At 40.4% G+C, this 19685-nt stretch overlaps 1 protein-coding gene across 1 annotated transcript in view; it reads left to right on the forward strand.

Annotated features, from left to right (window-relative positions):
- Positions 1–19685, forward strand: part of ACSS3 (acyl-CoA synthetase short chain family member 3) — a 137744-nt gene that overhangs the window by 92929 nt on the left and 25130 nt on the right. Inside the window, exons 9-10 of the mRNA XM_073651614.1 lie at positions 2170–2321; positions 10577–10680. Of these exons, the coding sequence (XP_073507715.1) occupies positions 2170–2321; positions 10577–10680 (256 nt within the window). The remainder of the gene's footprint in view (positions 1–2169; positions 2322–10576; positions 10681–19685) is intronic.

The raw sequence follows: 19685 nt of genomic DNA on the forward strand, positions 1-19685 counted from the left end.
TACGTAGCATAATAATCTTTATAAACCTATAGAAAACATGTAATAGGGATGGATATGAAGGTCTTCACCTTGTATTTTTGTGATTAGCCACAATAACTATGCAGACATGATGGATAACAATGTTGAAACCGCTTAGCAGCAACTGCTTATGGAACTGCCGGGTATGATGAATCCAACCACTGATTGGTGTATGGAAAATCCAGAGGAAAATTAAAATAACTAAATATTGGGCTTGAATAAAATTAATTAATAAGCTTGTCTAAAAATAACGCATTTCGAGGGAATGTGTCTCTTATGCTATGTCTTTTTATATCTGAAGAAGAGACATTATGTAGATATATTTTTTTTTTTTTTTAGAAGAACGTATTAAAGCTACTATTTTATTTATATAAGTCTGGCATTTTTTTTTCTTTGGTTAGTATACACTGATCACTTGAACATTGAGGGTAAACTTCTTTTTTAGTGCACTAATCATGTAAAAGATAGTATGATGTTTTTGTAAGTTTGCCCACTGACAGATATGAACAGTCTATAATTTTAAGGGCAGGTTAATTTTAACATTGAGAGATAGAATATCCCAAAAAAATCAAGAAAATCACATTGTATAACTTAGATAATTTTTTTTGCAGTGAGAAATAAGTATTTGATCCCCCTACAAACCATTATGAGTTCTGGCTCCTACAGACCAGTTAGACGCTCCTAATCAACTCGTTACCTGCATTAAAGACATCTGTCTTACATAGTCACCTGTATAAAAGACTCTTGTCCACAGACTCAATCAGTCAGACTCTAACCTCTACAAGATGGGCAAGACCAAAGAGCTTTCTAAGGAGATCAGGGACAAGATCATAGACCTGCACAAAGCTGGAATGGGCTACAAAACCATAAGTAAGATGCTGGGTGAGAGGGTGAGAAGGAGACAACTGTTGGCGCAATAGTAAAAAAATGGAAGAAATCCAAAATGACGGTCAATCGACATCGATCTGATGCATCATGCTAAATCTCACCTCGTGGGGTATCCTTGATCATGAGGAAGGTGAGAGATCTGCCTAAAACTACTACTCGGGAGGGGGGGGGGGGATCGTTGATGATCTCAAGGCAGCTGGGACCACAGTCACCAAGAAAGCCATTGGTAACACATTACATGTTAAAGGTTTAAAATCCTGCAGTACCCACAAGGTCCCCCTGCTCAAGAAGGCACATGTGCAGGCCCATCTGAAGTTTTCCAATGAACACCTGGATGATTCTGTGAGTTATTGGGACAAGGTGCTGTGGTCAGATGAGACAAAAATTGAGCTCTTTGGCATTAACTTGCCGTGTTTGGAGGAAGAAGGATGCGTACAACCCTAAGAACATCGTCCCAACTGTGAAGCAAGGTGGGGTAAACATTATACTTTGGGGGTGCTTTTCTGCAAAGGGGACATTACGACTGCACCTTACTGAAGGGAAGATGGATGGGGTCATGTATAGCAAGATTTTGGCCAACAACCTCCTTCCCTCAGTAAGAGCATTGAAGATGGGTCATGGCAGGGTCTTACAACAAGACAATGACCCAAAACATACAGCCAAAGCAACAAAGGAGTGGCTCGAAAAGAAGCACAGTAAGGTTATGGAGTAGCCTAGCCAATCTCCAGATCTTAATCCCATTTAAAATTTATGGAGGGAGTTGAAGATCTGAGTTGCTTAGCGACAGACACAAAATCTGAATGATGTAGAGATGATCTACAAAGAGGAGTGGACCAAAATTCCTCCTGACATGTGCACAACTCTCATCATCAACTACAAAACCGTCTGACTGCTGTGCTTGCCAGCAAGGGTTTTGCCACCAAGTATTAAGTGTTGTTTGCCAGAGGGATCAAATATATTTCTCACTGCAAAATGCAAATATATTGATCTAATTTATAAAATGTGATTTTCTTGATTTTTTTTTTTTTTTTTGGATATTCTATCTCTCAATGTTAAAATTAACCTACCCTTAAAATTATAGACTGTTCATGTCTTTGTCAGTGGGCAAACTTACAAAAACAGCAAGGGATCAAATACTTATTTCCCCACACTGTTTGTTTATGAGTAGCGAAACTATCGTTGTATATCTTTAAAATGTACAGTATATACAAATACAATAAAATTCAGAGTATTTTTTTAAGAACTTAATAAAACCATCCACAGGGAAAGCCAGTGGGAACACCAGATGCATCTGCATATTTCCGGGTCCTATCTGAACATGGAGTGGCTGCCATGTTTACTGCCCCGACTGCAATTCGAGCCATTCGTCAGCAAGATCCAGAAGCTGCCTTAGGAGAACAATATTCTTTATCAAAGTAAGATTGATCTTTCAACGGAATTATTACTTGTTTCATAGCTAAAAAGTATGCTTAGGCCACAAGTAGTCATTTTTTTTTGTCAGGCAGTGAGATGATCAATAATTTGGTTGGAATCAGTTGTTTGAATAGACCTAATTATTCATATTACTGAACCAAACATCAGTCGATTTCTTAAAGATTGCTGTTATTTCTATGTCAACTTTAGTAATACTTTCAATTAAGGTCTTGTTAGTAGATAAAACCAGCTATGTGTGTGCATTAAGGGGAATCTGCCAGCCAATTTTTGCTATGTAATCTGAGAGTAGTATGATGTAGGAGCTGAGACCTCTTATGATGACAGGAACTGCGGAAACTAGACCAGCTGATTCCCCACTATGAGGACGGAATGGAATAACACCGAGGGGCGCCATAGAGCATACTTCAGAAGATAAAAGCTTTGTATTCATTGAACGGAGCATCATTTTTAATAAATGTAAATTACAAAACTACCACCTTTTTCTGCTTTTGTTAAAAGTACAATTAAAAGGGGTTGTGCCACCATAAATAATAAAGTGCTGTGGAATATGTTGGCGCTATATAAGGCCATGTGCCCACGTAGCGTTTTGGCGGCGTTTTTACGTCCTCGAAAACGCTTGTAAAACTGTCTGCCATGCAAAGCAATGTGAATTCGGATGTGCTGTTCACATGATGCGCTGAATTCTCATTGCGTTGCAAAACGCAGCATGACCATTTCTACCGCGATTATGCTGCAAATTCGCGGCCTTTGAGGAACATTGAAACGCAGCAAACCCGCAGGTATATGTGGATTTGCTGCGTTTCAATTAAATTCAATGACCGCGAATTTGCAGCATAATCGGGGTGCGTGTGGTACCCAGGATGAAGAGGAGACTACAACTCCTCTTCATCCCGGCTACCACGCTGTGAAAAAAAGGAATAAAAAAATTAAAAATAAAAAAAACCTGTATACTCACCTCTCCGGTCTGCTCCCGGCAGCGTCCTCTCTCCTCGGAGTCCCGCGGTGTACTGGCAGGACCTGCGGTGACGTCATTTAGTCAGCTGATTGTCACGTGACCACTGACGTCAGTGGTCAGGTCATGGTCGCGTGACCACCAGCTGACTAAATGACGTCACCGCAGGTCCTGCCAGTACACCGCGGGACTCCGAGGAGAGAGGACGCCGCCGGGAGCAGACTGGAGAGGTGAGTATACAGGTTTTTTTTTTTTTTTTTTTTAACTTTTTTTTATTTATTTTTTTTGCTTTAAATGCTGCATCTATAGTGTCTTAGTTGGTCACACAATATAAATCCATGACTGTTGTATGGATTTATATTGTGTGACCAACTTGTCAAGCACTTTTCCAAGTGATGCTCAAAATTGCTTGGAAAAATGCTTGAAAAAAAACGCATGTAAAAACGCTGAAAAAACGCTTCTCTCTGGCAGAAAAAACACATGTAAATCTGCATGCGTTTTTCTTCTGCCAGAGAGGCAAAAACGCTCTGCATCAAATCTGCATCGTGGGCACATAGCCTAAATCAAATTATTATTAATAATAATAATAATAATAATAATAATAATAATATTATTATTATTCTCATTATTGTTTCAGATTACAAAGATCCCGGGAACCTTATGTTATGAAAATATTGTGACCAAGGGTCATTGTAGCTTGAGGGACTTCTATATTTCTTTTGTAAATTCTGGAACAAGGAGAGGAAGGGTGAGAGGGTAATTAGGATGATCTGAAACATTTTACTGGAGAACAGAAGCTATGCCAGCTCTGCTAAAGCTAAAATGAGACTTGCAGTACCAGTGCATGATCAAGTGTCTTGACTGTGTAATGAACTTGCACTGATTAGAAATTGAGATATCCATAGCTAAAATTATGTCAATGAGCTGTTTGGTTAGGGAATTGCTTAATATTTATATCCGTGACATGAACATTTGCCCTTTAGGAACATGTTAAAATGCGCCGAAAGGCAGACTTGCCATCATATTTGTTGATGTTTGTTTAATTACAGAGGTAGATGAATCTTCATCACTAATCAGCTGAGACACAAGACTGCTACAAGCTCGCTCACAGCAGGATTGTGCAAATTCTCTGATGAAAACTATACTGTGATTCATTCTTGCATCGTTTATATTTCACATCATTAGAGTCATCCCAGAAGGAGACATTGTGGGACAGATAGATTGAGAAATCCTAATTAAATTGCATTGCTCTCGATATCTTAAATGTACTATAACATTTTCCACAATTATAAAATGTAAAATGTAAGCGGTGTTTACTGTTGGCATTAAACGAAGTCTCCACTTGTAACTGACATTGGCTATACAGTCAGCGAATATAAAAATTGTACATTTTGTATTGTATTTTTATTATCCTATCTAGTTTTACTTCTTTTTTTTTTTTTTTTAACACATTTCTGTGATAAATAAAATGTTGCTGGGCAAGCTGCTTGTTGGTTATCCTAATATCCGCTTTCATTGCTTAGTACTTTGAGTGCCCAAGGGTGTACTTTTGGGAATAGATGTGAGTGATTGACTCATTTAATACCTTAATACTCCTGAAACACTTACCGTGATTATGAGAGTGAATGAATATTTTTTATCTAATATCATGTGTATAATAACCAAACAGCAATCTGTAATAAAGAATTAATGAGCCATTAGAATCCACAACCCATTTTCAGCATGATGTTTTATGCCGGTGGAAATCAAAGGTTTAGTTGTGAGTTCTAACTCTGTTGTTTTTCGTCATAGAGAGTAGAATAGTTCAGGAGAGATACAGATTCTCTTTGCATATTTTGTTTGCCATGGAAAAGCATTCTGAAAATACAGCGGGTGAAATAAGTATTGAACACGTCACCAATTTTTCAAGTAAATCTATTTCTAAAGGTGCTAGTCACATGACATTCTCACCAGATGTCGGTAACAACCCATCCAATCCACACAGGCAAATAAATCAAACATAGATGTCCATAAATTAATTTATGTGTAATAATTAGAAATGACAAAGGGAAAAAATATTGAACACACTTACTAAAATTTATTTAATACTTCATACAAAAGCATTTGTTAGTGATAACAGCTTTAAGACTCCTCCTATATGGAGAAACTAGTCGCATGCATTGCTCTGGTGTGATTCTTCCACACAAACACTCTTCAAATCCTGACTGTTCCGTGGGCTCCTTTTTTGAACTCTAAGCTTTAGTTCCGTCCATAAATTTCTATTCGATTCAGGTCAGGTGATTGGCTGGGCCATTCTAGCATCTTTATTTTCTTTCTCTGAAACCAATTGAGAGCTTCCTTGCCTGTGTTTTGGGGATCATTGTCTTGCTGAAATGTCCACTTTTGTTTCATCATAGTCCAGGTAGATATCAGCAGATTTTATTTGTCCATTCATCCTTCCTTCAATAATATGGAGTTTGCTAGTGCCATATGATGAAAAACAGCCGCACACCATGATGTTCGCACCTCCAAAACTTCACTGTTGGTATGGTATTTTTGGGGTGATATGCAGTGCCTTTTGGTCTCCAAACATGGTGTGTATTATTGGATCTAAAGAGTTCAATTTTGTTCTTCTCTGACCAGACTATATTTTCCCAGTATTTCATTCACAGGCTTGTATAAGTATTGTTGAGCAAATTTTAAACGCTCTTGAACATACCTTTTGTTCAGTAATGGAGCCTTGCATGGTGAGTGTGCATACAGGCCATTTAGGTTGAATTCATTACTTATAGTTTTCTTTGAAACAACTGTATCTGCTGATTCCAGGTCTTTCTGTAGCTCTCACAGGTGGTCCTTGGCTCTTGGACAACTCTTCTGATAATTCTTTTTACTCCTGTCTGAAATCTTGCGAGGAGCACCTGGTTGTGGATGGTTTATGGTGAAATGATGTTTTTTCCACTTCCAGATTATAGCTCCGATAGTGCTCACTGAAATGTTTAGTAGTTTAGAAATACTTCTATAACCAATGGCATCAGTATGTTTTGCAACAATAAGGTTGCAAAGGTCTTGAGACGGCTCACTGGTTTTACCCATCATGAGATGTTTCTTGTGTGGCACCTTGGTAATGAGACACATTTTTATAGGCCATCAGTTGAACCAGCTGATATTATTTTTCACTAAGTGGCAGGATTGCTTTCTAATTACTGATAGATTTCAGCTGGTGTCATGACTTTCCATGACTTTTTGCACCTCTTTCTTCATGCGTTCAATACTTTTTTCCTGTGTTATTTCTCATTATTACACATAGATTTCCATAAATTAAGTTATGTTTTGATTTCTTTGCCTGTGTGGATTGGATGGATTGTTGCCGACATCTGATGAGAATTTCATGTCAATAGCACCTTTAGAAATATATTTACTTAGAAAATTGGTGATGTGTTCAGTACTCATTTCACCCGCTATAAGTTTGTACATTTCAAAGTAGCTTAAGCAATCCAAAGACTAGTTTAAGCCACTTTGTATATAGTGTACAATAGTACATTTCTTAGTTCCCTGGAAGATGTATAAACTCATATACAATAAAAGGTCATGCATTGGTAGCTGCAGGTAGAATTTTATAGTTCGTGGAAAGGAGCCCATAACCTTTGTTGTTTGAGAGGCAGACAATTCATAGCCCACCTCTGCATCATGTACTTATTGCTATTATCCAATAGTATGATCTGTCAACTAAATGTATGCTGCTTAACCCCTTAATAACATCTGACGTACTAATACGCGTCTGTGCCCTGGGACTTAAGAGCCAGACCCGTATTAGTACGTCATCGCGATCGCGCGCGCACACAGGCTGTGCGGGCGCGATCGCCGCCGGGTGTCAGCTGATTGTCACAGCTGACACCCGGTACTATGTGCAGGGAGCGGTCCTGCACCGCTCCCAGCACATTAACCCCCGCGATGCTGCGATCGAAGTCGATCGCGGCATTGCGGGGGCAAGGGGAGGTGATCGGCGATACTCACCTCCTCTTCCGGCTTCCAGCGCAGTCTGCAAAGGCTTCCCGGGTGTTGCCATGACGACCCGATGTCGTCATGACAACATCCGGGTCACCAGAGAGCAGGAAGATTGCTTGGACATGCGCAGTGCATCTCCAAGCAATCTTCACACTGTACACTTCTGACAGCCTTCATGGCATAGGGATGGTGCTCCATTCCTGTGCCATGCAGACGATCAGAAAAAAAAAAGTGAAAGTCCCAGAGTGGGACAAAGTAATAAAGTGTATAAACTGTGTGAAAGTGGAAAAAAAAAAAAAAATGTGCAAAAATATTATAAAAAAATAAAAAAAATACACCAAAAATAAAAATATAATGTACCCATCAATAAATATTATTATAAAAAAAAAAAAAAAACAATAAAAGTACACATATTTGGTATCGCCGCGTCCGGAACAACCTGACCTATAAAACTGTCCCACTAGTTAACCCCTTCAGTGAACACGGTAAAAAAAAAAAAAAAACGAAGCAAAAAACAATGCTTTATCACCATACCGCCAAACAAAAAGTGGAATAACACGCGATCAAAAAGACGCATATAAATAAAAATGATACCGCTGAAAACGTCATCTCGTCCCGCAAAAAACAAGCTGCCATACAGCTCCATCAGCCGAAAAATAAAAAAGTTATAGCTCTCAGAATAAAGCGATACTAAAAAATATTTTTTTCTATAAAATAGCTTTTATTGTGTATAAGCGCCAAAACATAGAAAAATGATACAAATGTGGTACCGCTGTAAACGTACTGACCCGAAGAATAAAGCTACCTCATCAATTTTACCACACGCGGAACAGAATAAAAAAAAAAAAAAAAAAAAAAAAAAAACAATTCCTGAATTGTTGTTTTTTGTTTATTCTGCCTCCCAAAAATCGGAATAGAAAGCGATCAAAAAATGTCACGTGCCTGAAAATGGCACCAATAACAACGTCAAGTCATCCCGCAAAAAACGAGCCGTCACATGACTGTCTGCCAAAATCTGGAAAAATTATAGCTCTCAAAATATGGCGATGCAAAAACTAGATTTTACAAAAAATGCGTCTTTTAGTATGTGACAGCTGTCAGTCATAAAAACCCCATATGATTCTGGCATTGCTGTAATCACACCGACCCGAAGAATAAAGTCGTCTAATCACTTATACCGCACAAGGAACAGCGTCAAAAATAAACTCTTGGGTTAGGATTGGGCTAGGGTTAGGGCTGGGTTTGGGGCTAGGGTTGTGCTGGGGCTAGGGTTGTGCTGGGGCTAGGGTTGTGCTGGGGCTAGGGTTGTACTAGGGCTAGGGCTGGGGTTGGGATTTTTTTCAAAAGTAAGAAAAAAAGATGACGATATGGTGACTAGTGTTGAGAGCAAGTGCTCGCTACTTGAGTTTGCATCGGGTGCTCTGGTATGCATTGAGTATCGTGGGTATTTGAGTGACATGCTCGAGTCTCTGCCCCATATGCTTCGCGGCCAAAAAACTTTACGGGGATTGCCTGCCATGCACGAGCGATCCCCGCATGTTTTTTTTTGGGTGTCTAATAACCGTGAAACATGCGGAGCAGGGACTCGAGCATGTCACTCGAGCACACGCTGTACATGGTGCATACCTGAGTACCCGATGCAAACTCAAGTAGTGAGCACTTGCGCTCAAGAATAATGACAACTTATTCAATATGATGACCTAATGTAAACAAATTCTGTGCCGTACCTCTGGGTTCAAAATGTTCACTATACACCTTAATAAAATCCTTGAGGGGTATAGTTTCCAAAATGGGGACACTTGTGGGGGAGCTCCACTGTTTAGGCACATCACGGGCTCTCCAAACGCGACATGGTGTCCGCTAACAAATTGAATGGAAAATCGGCTCAAATTGTTAGCCGATGCCATGTTGCGTTTGGAGAGCCCCTGTGTGCCCAAACATTGGAGCTCCCCCACAAGTGACCCCATTTTGGAAACTAGACCCCCCAAGGCACCTCTCTAGATGAATAGTGAGCACTTGGAACCCCTAGGTGCTTCACAAATTGATTCGTAAAAATGAAAAAGTGTTTTTTTTTTCACTTTTTCATTATTACGAATCAATTTGTGAAGCACCTGGGGGTTCCAAGTGCTCACTATGCATCTAGAAAGGTGCCTTGGGGGGTCTAGTTTCCAAAATGGGGTCACTTGTGGGGGAGCTCCAATGTTTGGGCACACAGGGGCTCTCCAAACGCAACATGGTGTCCGCTAATTATTCAAGCAAATTTTACAATCAAAAAGTCAAATGGCGCTCCTTCCCTTCCGAGCCCTACAGTGCGCCCAAACAGTGTTTTTTCCCCAAATATTGGGTATCTGCGTGCCCAGGGGAAATTGCACAACAAATTTTGCGGTCCATTTTTTCTGGTTACCCCTGTGAAAATAAAAAAAATTGGGTCTAAAGTAACATTTTTGCGAAAAAAGTTAAATGTTCATTTTTTTCTTCCACATTCAAAAAATTACTATGAAGCACCTGAAGGGTTAATAAAGTTCTTGAATGTGGTTTTGAGCACCTTGAGGGGTGCAGTTTTTAGAATGGTGTCACTTTTGGGTATTTTCTGTCATAAAGACCTCTCAAAGTGACTTCAAATGTGATGTGGTCCCTAAAAAAAATGGTTTTGTAAATTTTGTTGGAAAAATGAGAAATCGCTGGTCAACTTTTAACCCTTATAGCTCCCTAACAAAAAAAAATTTTGGTTCCAAAATTGTGCTGATGTAAAGTAGACATGTGGGAAATGTTATTTATTAACTCTTTTGTGTGACATATCGCTCTGATTTCAGGGCTTAAAAATTCAAATTTTGAAAATTGCAAAATTTTCAAAATTTTCGCCAAATTTCCGTTTTTTTCACAAATAAACGCAAGTGATATCGAAGAAATTTTTCCACAATCATGAAGTACAATATGTCACGAAAAAAACAATCTCAGAATCAGGGGGATCCGTTGAAGCGTTCCAGAGTAATTACCTCCTAAAGTGACAGTGGTCAGAATTGTAAAAATTGGCCCGGTCATTAACGTGCAAACCACCCGTGGGGCTTAAGGGGTTAATGATGCTTTCCCAGCAGCAAACAGAATATATATTGATATAGTAGACAGGATAACCATTAAATAGGTGGTACAAAAATTACAATTTTACAACTGAAGGCTATCCAAACAATGTTTTTCAAAGATTGAGCTTAGCTAGTAGTCACATATTCAAAAATGACTGATATGATAAGTGATAAAGCTGAACACACTTATCAAAGCCATTTCATCCCTCTTTTCTACTAGATTCCGGACTCTCTATGTTGCTGGAGAACGGTGTGATGTAGAAACATTAGAATGGTCCAAGAGGATTTTCAAGGTTCCTGTGTTGGATCATTGGTGGCAAACTGGTAAGTACTTTTTACAATTTGATGGACTAGCAAAAGTGTTCACCATGCTAAACATACCACTACTGAGCCAAGATCCAAACACTAATTTAACATGGTTATGTTGTTGCAAAAATGGGATAATATGCCTGAGAACTCTCACGAAACTCTTGTATCCATACTAAGAACTGCAAGTGCCCATAAATATTACTCTGATGTCTGCATTGATCATGTCATTCACACTGATCTGGAGCAACATTGCTTTAAAAATAAAAACCACGATACAGATGTGCCGCTCTATTCAATGGTTATGGGGCTGAAGGAAACGGCTAAGTGATTCTGCTATCTCCTTTTAGTCCCTTGACTTTAATTAGTGACTCAACTATTTAGCGAGATGTTCACTCAGTGCTTACAGAAACTCCCGTAGACTTCAAGATTGAAAGTGATTGCAAATGTAGCCATTTCTTCATTAAGTTCTATTGAGAATATGGTGGCCATAAATTAGTAAATGTTGCATTGTGGAACCCTATATATGCAATAGATGAACCCTATCTTAAAAAAAAAAAAAAAAGAGCCACCTAAATTCAAACTGCTATATACCACTGCCATGGAAAGGAACCTGCTGCCCAAGCCACCAACAAGTAGAATCTTCAGGTCTTTACAGCCCTGAGGACACTTAAAAGTCGCTGCCCCTTGCACTAATAGTAAAGACCAGAACCTTTATTACTCCAGGTGCAGAGTACTATCCTGCATCTGTGGAACATGTTTACCGAGGCACAAAAGTGTCTGTTTGTATACAGTATATAAAATGTACCTTTTTAATGGTAATCTAAGAGCAGTTAAACTCTTGTTCACATTAACCCACCAAGGAAGAATTTGCCACCCTGTGTGTGGTGCTCAATTCTTTCCATACTTCGATCCCATCAACTCCAGATTGAACTCTATGGAGACTGCCATAAATGTGTGATAAGTGATACTTTCACGCCTATCATTTGTGAAATATCCTTAGCATATGCTATCAATGCCTAAGATGGAACTATTCCTTTTAAAGCTTTTGTTCAAATTTGGAAAAACATTGTATAGTTCACATATACAACCTTGCATAAGACTTGTATGCAGAAGGTTAAATTGATTATTTTTTTGATTATCTGGCTTACATGGTACAAAGATATATAAACCCCCTGCAGATTTAGCTGTTTGACACATGCGGAATTAACTTGGCATTGTGACATTTGTACTGTAGATCAGCCTGGAAGTGGGAAATGCACTGCAGCAAATATTGTTTTTTTTTTTTAAAAACGTTAAAAGTTAATTCAGAGTGTCATTTATTATTCAACCCCTCAAACCACAAGAATTCTGTTTGGTCCCCCCAAAGTATTAAGAAGTAGTTCAGGCACCAAGAATAATGAGCTTCACATGTGTGGATTAAAGATCTCTTTTGCCAGCCTTTTCTGACTATTTAAGACCCTCCCCAAACTTGTGAACAGCACTCAGACATGGTCAACATGGGAAAGACAAAGGAGCATTCCAAGGCAATCAGAGACAAGATCGTGGAGGGTCACAAGGCTGGCAAGGGGTACAAAACCCTTTCCAAGGAGTTGGGCCTACCTGTCTCCACTGTTGGGAGCATCATCCGTAAGTGGAAGGCTTATGGAACTACTGTTAGCCTTCCACGGCCTGGACAGCCTTTGAAAGTGTCCTCCCGTGCCGAGGCCAGGCTTGTCCGAAGAGTCAAGGCTAACCCAAGGACAACAAGGAAGGAGCTCCGGGAAGATCTCATGGCAGTGGGGACATTGGTTTCAGTCAATACCATAAGTAACGTACTCCACCGCAATGGTCTCCGTTCCAGACGAGCCCGTAAGGTACCTTTACTTTCAAAGCGTCATGTCAAGGCTCGTCTACAGTTTGCTCATGATCAATTGGAGGACTCTGAGACAGACTGGTTCAAGGTTCTATGGTCTGATGAGACCAAGATCGAGATCTTTGGTGCCAACCACACACGTGACGTTTGGAGACTGGATGGCACTGCATACGACCCCAAGAATACCATCCCTACAGTCAAGCATGGTGGTGGCAGCATCATGCTGTGGCTGTTTCTCAGCCAAGGGGCCTGGCCATCTGGTCCGCATCCATGGGAAGATGGATAGCACGGCCTACCTGGAGATTTTGGCCAAGAACCTCCGCTCCTCCCTCAAGGATCTTAAGATGGGTCGTAATTTCATCTTCCAACAAGACAACGACCCAAAGCACACAGCCAAGAAAACCAAGGCCTGGTTCAAGAGGGAAAAAGTCAAGGTGTTGGAGTGGCCTAGTCAGTCTCCTGACCTTAACCCAATTGAAAACTTGTGGAAGGAGCTCAAGAATAAAGTCCACATGAGACACCCAAAGAACCTAGATAAATTGGAGAAGATCTGCATGAAGGAGTGGGCCAAGATAACTCCACAGACCTGTGCCGGCCTGATCAGGTCTTATAAAAGACAATTATTAGCTGTAATTGCAAACAAGGGTTATTCCACAAAATATTAAACATAGGGGTTGTATAATAATTGACCCACACTTTTATGTTTAAAATTTAATAAAATTCAACTGAGCAACATAACTTTTTGGTTTGTAAGATTTATGCTTCTGTTCATAAATCCTACTCTCGTTTGCAGTTTGAAGGCTCTAACTTATTTGCATCTTATCAAACCAGCTAAATCTGCAGGGGGTTGAATACTACTTGTAGGCACTGTGTGTGTGTATGTAATAAATATATATACATACATACATACATACACACACATATATAGACCAAAAGTTTGGACACATCTTCTCATTTAACGATTTTTCTGTATTTTCATGACTATGAAAATTGTACATTCACACTGAAGGCATCAAAACTATGAATTAACACATGTGGAATTATATACTTAACAAAAAAGTGTGAAACAACTGAAAATATGTCTTCTATTCTAGGTTCTTCAAAGTAGCCACCTTTTGCTTTGATGACTGCTTTGCACACTCTTGGCATTCTCTTGATGAGCTTCATGAGACAGTCACCGGAAATGGCTTTCACTTCACAGGTGTGCCCTGTCAGGTTTAATAAGTGGGATTTCTTGCCTTATAAATGGGGTTGGGACCATCAGTTGTGTTGTGCAGAAGTCAGGTGGATACACAGCTGATAGTCCTGCTGAATAGACTGTTAGAATTTGTATTATGGAAAGAAAAAAGCAGCCAAGTAAAGAAAAACGAGTGGCCATCATTACTTTAAGAAATGAAGGTCAGTCAGTCCAAAAAATTTTAAAGCGTCCCCAAGTGCAGTTGCAAAAACCATCAAGTGCTACAAAGAAACTGGCTCACATGAGGACCGCCCCAGGAAAGAAAGACAAAGAGTCACCTCTGCTTCTGAGAATAAGTTTATCCGAGTCACCAGCCTCAGAAATCGCAGGTTATCTGCAGCTCAGATTAGAGACCAGGTCAATGCCACACAGAGTTCTAGCAGCAGACAGATCTCTACAAGAACTGTTAAGAGGAGACTTTGTGCAGCAGGCCTTCATTGTAAAATAGCTGCTAGGAAACCACTGCTAAGGACAGGCAACAAGCAGAAGAGACTTGTTTGGGCTAAAGAACACAAGGAATGGACATTAGACCAGTGGAAATCTGCTTTGGTCTGATGAGTCCAAATTTGAGATCTTTGGTTCCAACCACCGTGTCTTTGTGCGACGCAGAAAAGGTGAACGGATGGACTCTACATGCCTGGTTCCCACCGTGAAGCATGGAGGAGGAGGTGTGATGGTGTGGGGGTGCTTTGCTGGTGACACTGTTGGGGATTTATTCAAAATTGAAGGCATACTGAACCAGCATGGCTACCACAGCATCTTGCAGCTGCATGCTATTCCATCGGGTTTGCGTTTAGTTGGACCATCATTTATTTTTCAACAGGACAATGACCCCAAACACACCTCCAGGCTGTGTAAGGGCTATTTGACCAAGAAGGAGAGTGATGGGGTGCTACGCCAGATGACCTGGCCTCCACAGTCACCAGACCTGAACCCAATTGAGATGGTTTGGGGTGAGCTGGACCACAGAGTGAAGGCAAAAGGGCCAACAAGTGCTAAGCATCTCTGGGAACTCCTTCAAGATTGTTGGAAGACCATTTCCGGTGACTACCTCTTGAAGCTCATCAAGAGAATGCCAAGAGTGTGCAAAGCAGCCATCAAAGCAAAAGGTGGCTACTTTGAAGAACCTAGAATATAAGACATATTTTCAGTTGTTTCACACTTTTTTTGTTAAGTATGTAATTCCACATGTGTTAATTCATAGTTTTGATGCCTTCAGTGTGAATGTACACTTCATAGTTATGAAAATACAGAAAAATCTTTAAATGAGAAGTTGTGTCCAAACTTTTGGTCTGTACTGTGTGTGTGTGTGTGTATGTATGTATGTGTGTGTGTGTATGTATATGTGTATATATATATATATATATATATATATATATATATATATATATATATATATATATATATATATATATATATATATATATATATAATGTATGCATGTTTTTTTTTTTTTCCTGGTTATAATATGATGATATATATATACACACACACACACACACACACACACACACACACACACACACACACACACACACACACACACACACACACACACACACACACACACGGTCAAAATTGTTGGTACCCCTTGTTTAATGAAAGAAAAACCCACAATGGTCACAGAAATAATTTGAATCTGACAAAAGTAATAATAAATTAAAAATCTATGAAAATGAACAAATGAAAGGCAGACATTGCTTTTCAACCTGCTTCCACAGAATGCTAAAAAAAATTAAACTCATGAAATAGGCCTGGACAGAAATGATGGTACCCTTAACTTAATATTTTGTTGAACAACCTTTTGAGGCAATCACTGCAATCAAACGATTCCTGTAAATGTCAATGAGACTTCTGCACCTCTCTACTGGTATTTTGGCCCACTCCTCATGAGCAAACTGTTCCAGTTGTCTCGTGTTTGAAGGTTGCCTTTTCCAGACGGCATGTTTCAGCTCTTTCCAAAGATGCTCAATAGAATTTAGGTCAGGGCTCATAGAAGGCCACTTCAGAATAGTCCAATGTTTTCCTCTTAGCCATTCTTGTGTGTTTTTTAGCTTTGTGTTTTGGGTCATTATCCTGTTGCAAGACCCATGACCTGCGACTGAGACCAAGCTTTCTGACACTGGGCAGCACATTTCTCTCTAGAATCCCTTGATAGTCTTGAGATTTCATTGTACCCTGCACAGATTCAAGACTCCCTGTGCCCGATGCAGCAAAGCAGCCCCAGAACATAACAGAACCTCCTCTACTTTCAGTGCTGCAAACTCACTCCAGAAGTTCAATGAGGATCTCTGAATGATCCAATGTTGTCCTAAATGATTGGTAATAACCACTGCAAATCTACCAAGACCCGGCCGTCCCTCTAAACTTTCATCTCTAACAAGGAGAAGACTGATCAGAGATGCAGCCAAAAGTCCCATGATCACTCTGGATGAACTGCAGAGATCTACAGCTGAGGTGGGAGAGTCCGTCCATAGGACAGCGATTAGTCGTACACTGCACAAATCTGGCCTTTTTTGGAAGAGTGGCAAGAAGAAAGCCATTTCTCAAAGATATCCATAAAAAGTCTCGTTTGAAGTTTGCCACAAGCCTCCTGGGAGACACACAAAACATGTGGAATAAGGTGCTCTGGTCAGATGAAACCAAAATCGAACTTTTTGGCCACAATGCAAAACGATATGTTTGGCATAAAAAGCAACACAGCTCATCACCCTCAAAACACCATCCCCACTGTCAAACATGGTGGTGGCAGCATCATGGTTTGGGCCTGCTTTTCTTCAGCAGGGACAGGGAAGATGGTTAAAATTGATGGGAGGATGGACGGAGCCAAATGCAGGACCATTCCGGAAGAAAACCTGTTGGAGTCTGCAAAAGACTTGAGACTGGGACAGAGATTTATCTTCCAACAAGACAATGATCCCAAACATAAAGCAAAATCTACAATGGAATGGTTCAAAAATAAACGTATCCAGGTGTTAGAATGGCCAAGTCAAAGTCCAGACCTGAATCCAATCGAGAATCTGTGGAAAGAGCTGAAAACTGCTGTTCACAAACGCCCTCCATGCAACCTCAATGAGTTTGAGCTGTTTTGCAAGGAAGAATGGGCAAGAATTTCATTCTCTCGATGTGCAAAACTGATAGACATATCCCAAGCGATTCGCAGTTGTAATCGCAGCAAAAGGTGGCGCTACAAAGTATTAACTCAAGGGGGCCGAATAATATTGCACGCCCCACTTTTCAGTTTTTAATTTGTTAAAAAAGTTTAAAATATCCAATAAATTTCGTTCCACTTCACGATTGTGTCTCACTTGTTGATTCTTCCCAAAAAAATAGAATTTTATCTCTTTGTTTGAAGCCAGAAATGTGACAAAAGGTAGAAAAGTTCAAGGGCGCCAAATACTCTCACAATGCACTGTATATGTATATATACATATACATACACTGCTCAAAAAGATAAAGGGAACACTCAAATAACACATCCTAGATCTGAATGAATGAAATATTCTCATTGATTACTTTGAATGTGCTGACAACAAAATCACACAAAAATCATCAATGAAAATCTAATTTATTAACCAATGGAGGCCTGGATTTGGAGTCACCCCCCCCATAATTAAAGAGGAAATACACACTACAGACTGATCCAACTTTTGATGTAATGTTTGTAAAACAAGTCAAAATGAGGCTCAGTATTGTGTGTGTGTGGCCTCCACGTGCCTGTATGACCTCCCTACAATGCCTGGGCATGCTCCTGATGAGGTTGCGGATGGTCTCCTGCGGGATCTCCTCCCAGACCTGGACTAAAGCATCCGCCAACTCCTGGACAGTCTGTGGTGCTACGTGACGTTGGTGGATGGAGCGAGACATGATGTCCCAGATGTGCTCAATCGGATTCAGGTCTGGGGAACCGGCGGGCCAGTCCATAGCTTCAATGCCTTCATCTTGCAGGAACTGCTGACACACTCCAGCCACATGAGGTCTGGCATTGTCCTGCATTAGGAGGAACCGAGGGCCAACCGCACAAGCATATGGTCTCACAAGGGGTCTGAGGATCTCATCTTGGTACCTAATGGCAGTCAGGCTATCCCTGGCGAGCACATGGAGGGCTGTGCGGCCCTCCAAAGAAATGCCACCCCACACCATTACTGACCCACTGCCAAACCGGTCATGCTGAAGGATGTTGCAGGCAGCAGATCGCTCTCCACGGCATTTCCAGACTCTGTTACGTCTGTCACATGTGCTCAGTGTGAACCTGCTTTTATCTGTGAAGAGCACAGGGTGCCAATCCTGGTGTTCTGTGGCAAATGCCAAGCGTCTTGCACGGTGTTGGGCTGTGAGCACAACCCCCATCTGTGGACGTCGGGCCCTCATACCACCCTCATGGAGTCTGTTTCTAACCGTTTGTGCAGACACATGCACATTTATGGCCTGCTGGAGGTCATTTTTCACGGCTCTGGCAGTGCTCCTCCTGTTCCTCCTTGCACAAAGGCGGAGGTAGCGGTCCTGCTGCTGGGTTGTTGCCCTCGTACGACCCCCTCTACGTCTCCTGGTGTACTGGCCTGTCTCCTGGTAGTGCCTCCAGCCTCTGGACACTACACTGACAGACACAGCAAACCTTCTTGCCACAGCTCGCATTGATGTGCCATCCTAGATGAGCTGCACTACCTGAGCAACTTCTGTGGGTTGTAGAGTCCGTCTCATGCTACCACGAGTGTGAAAGCACAACCAACATTCAAAAGTGACCAAAACCTCAGCCAGAAAGCATTGGTACTGAGATGTGGTCTGTGGTCCCCACCTGCAGAACCACTCCTTTTGAGTGTGTCTTGATAATTGCCAATAATTTCCAGCTATTGTCTATTCCATTTGCACAACAGCATGTGAAATTGATTGTCAATCAGTGTTGCTTCCAAAGTGGTCAGTTTGATTTCACAGAAGTTTGATTTACTTGGAGTTATATTCTGTTGTTTAAGTGTTCCCTTTATTTTTTTGAGCAGTGTACATACGTGTGTGTGTGTGTGTGTGTGTGTGTGTGTGTGTGTGTATAATATATTATAATGGTTATGTACATTTCTAAATACATTATCAGAGTTTCTCTTGTGCATATTAAATATTAGTAACACTTTTTTCTGCATATATCAGTCCTGTGTTTCTATTTTTGGTTTCAAAATATCTGTCATAGTCTAATGGTGAAATTACTGGGAATTTGAGTTATTTTTTTTATTAACACATTGTGGGTGCAGAATGGATAACCTAATCCCAGCATTTTCAGTAATGCTCCTTTTATGCAGATTTGGATTGAGAATTACCTTAGTTACATATTACCCAAACAAAACCCAGATCATCAGCTTAAATGTAAATCTTCATCTGCGGTCTAATCTCCTTACTGGAGACCATGTTCGTACGCATACTATTATTGTTTAATGTATAAAGTCATATTGAAGAAAATTGGATTTAAAGTGTTAGAATTGGTTATCATCAACTCCATGAAACAAACTTCTGACGGATAATCCAGAATACAAAAGAGACCTGGTTGTCCTTTACAAACCTACAGTCTGTGTTTTGTAGCTTAGCGGTTATTTATGGACAGCTTCACCTATATTGAATTAGGGCAAGGTGTGATGGAGAATAATAATTTACACATGTGTTAAAGCAAATTATATCCTCCTTTTAGATTCGATTTCTGCCTTCATCTGAGTCTTTCCTTTTACTTACTGTACTACAGAGATTTAGCTTGATTATTAAGGACCCCAGTGCAAATTCTGTAACATTCTGACCTATCCGCTATGTGCCATTTATAATACTGGTGTCTACTGGAGTAGTAGACAAAACCTAAGGCCAAGGTGCAACAACTGCAAAACTTATAGCTATGATATTTTTCTGCTTTTCAACTAACGTGAGGAATGGAAAGTTCAGAGTTCTGTTGTGCTTTAT

Source organism: Phyllobates terribilis, unplaced genomic scaffold (assembly GCF_046119375.1).
Source record: "Phyllobates terribilis strain yellow unplaced genomic scaffold, ASM4611937v1 Scaffold_11__3_contigs__length_659146591, whole genome shotgun sequence".
In the NCBI taxonomy this organism is placed as follows: domain Eukaryota; kingdom Metazoa; phylum Chordata; class Amphibia; order Anura; family Dendrobatidae; genus Phyllobates; species Phyllobates terribilis.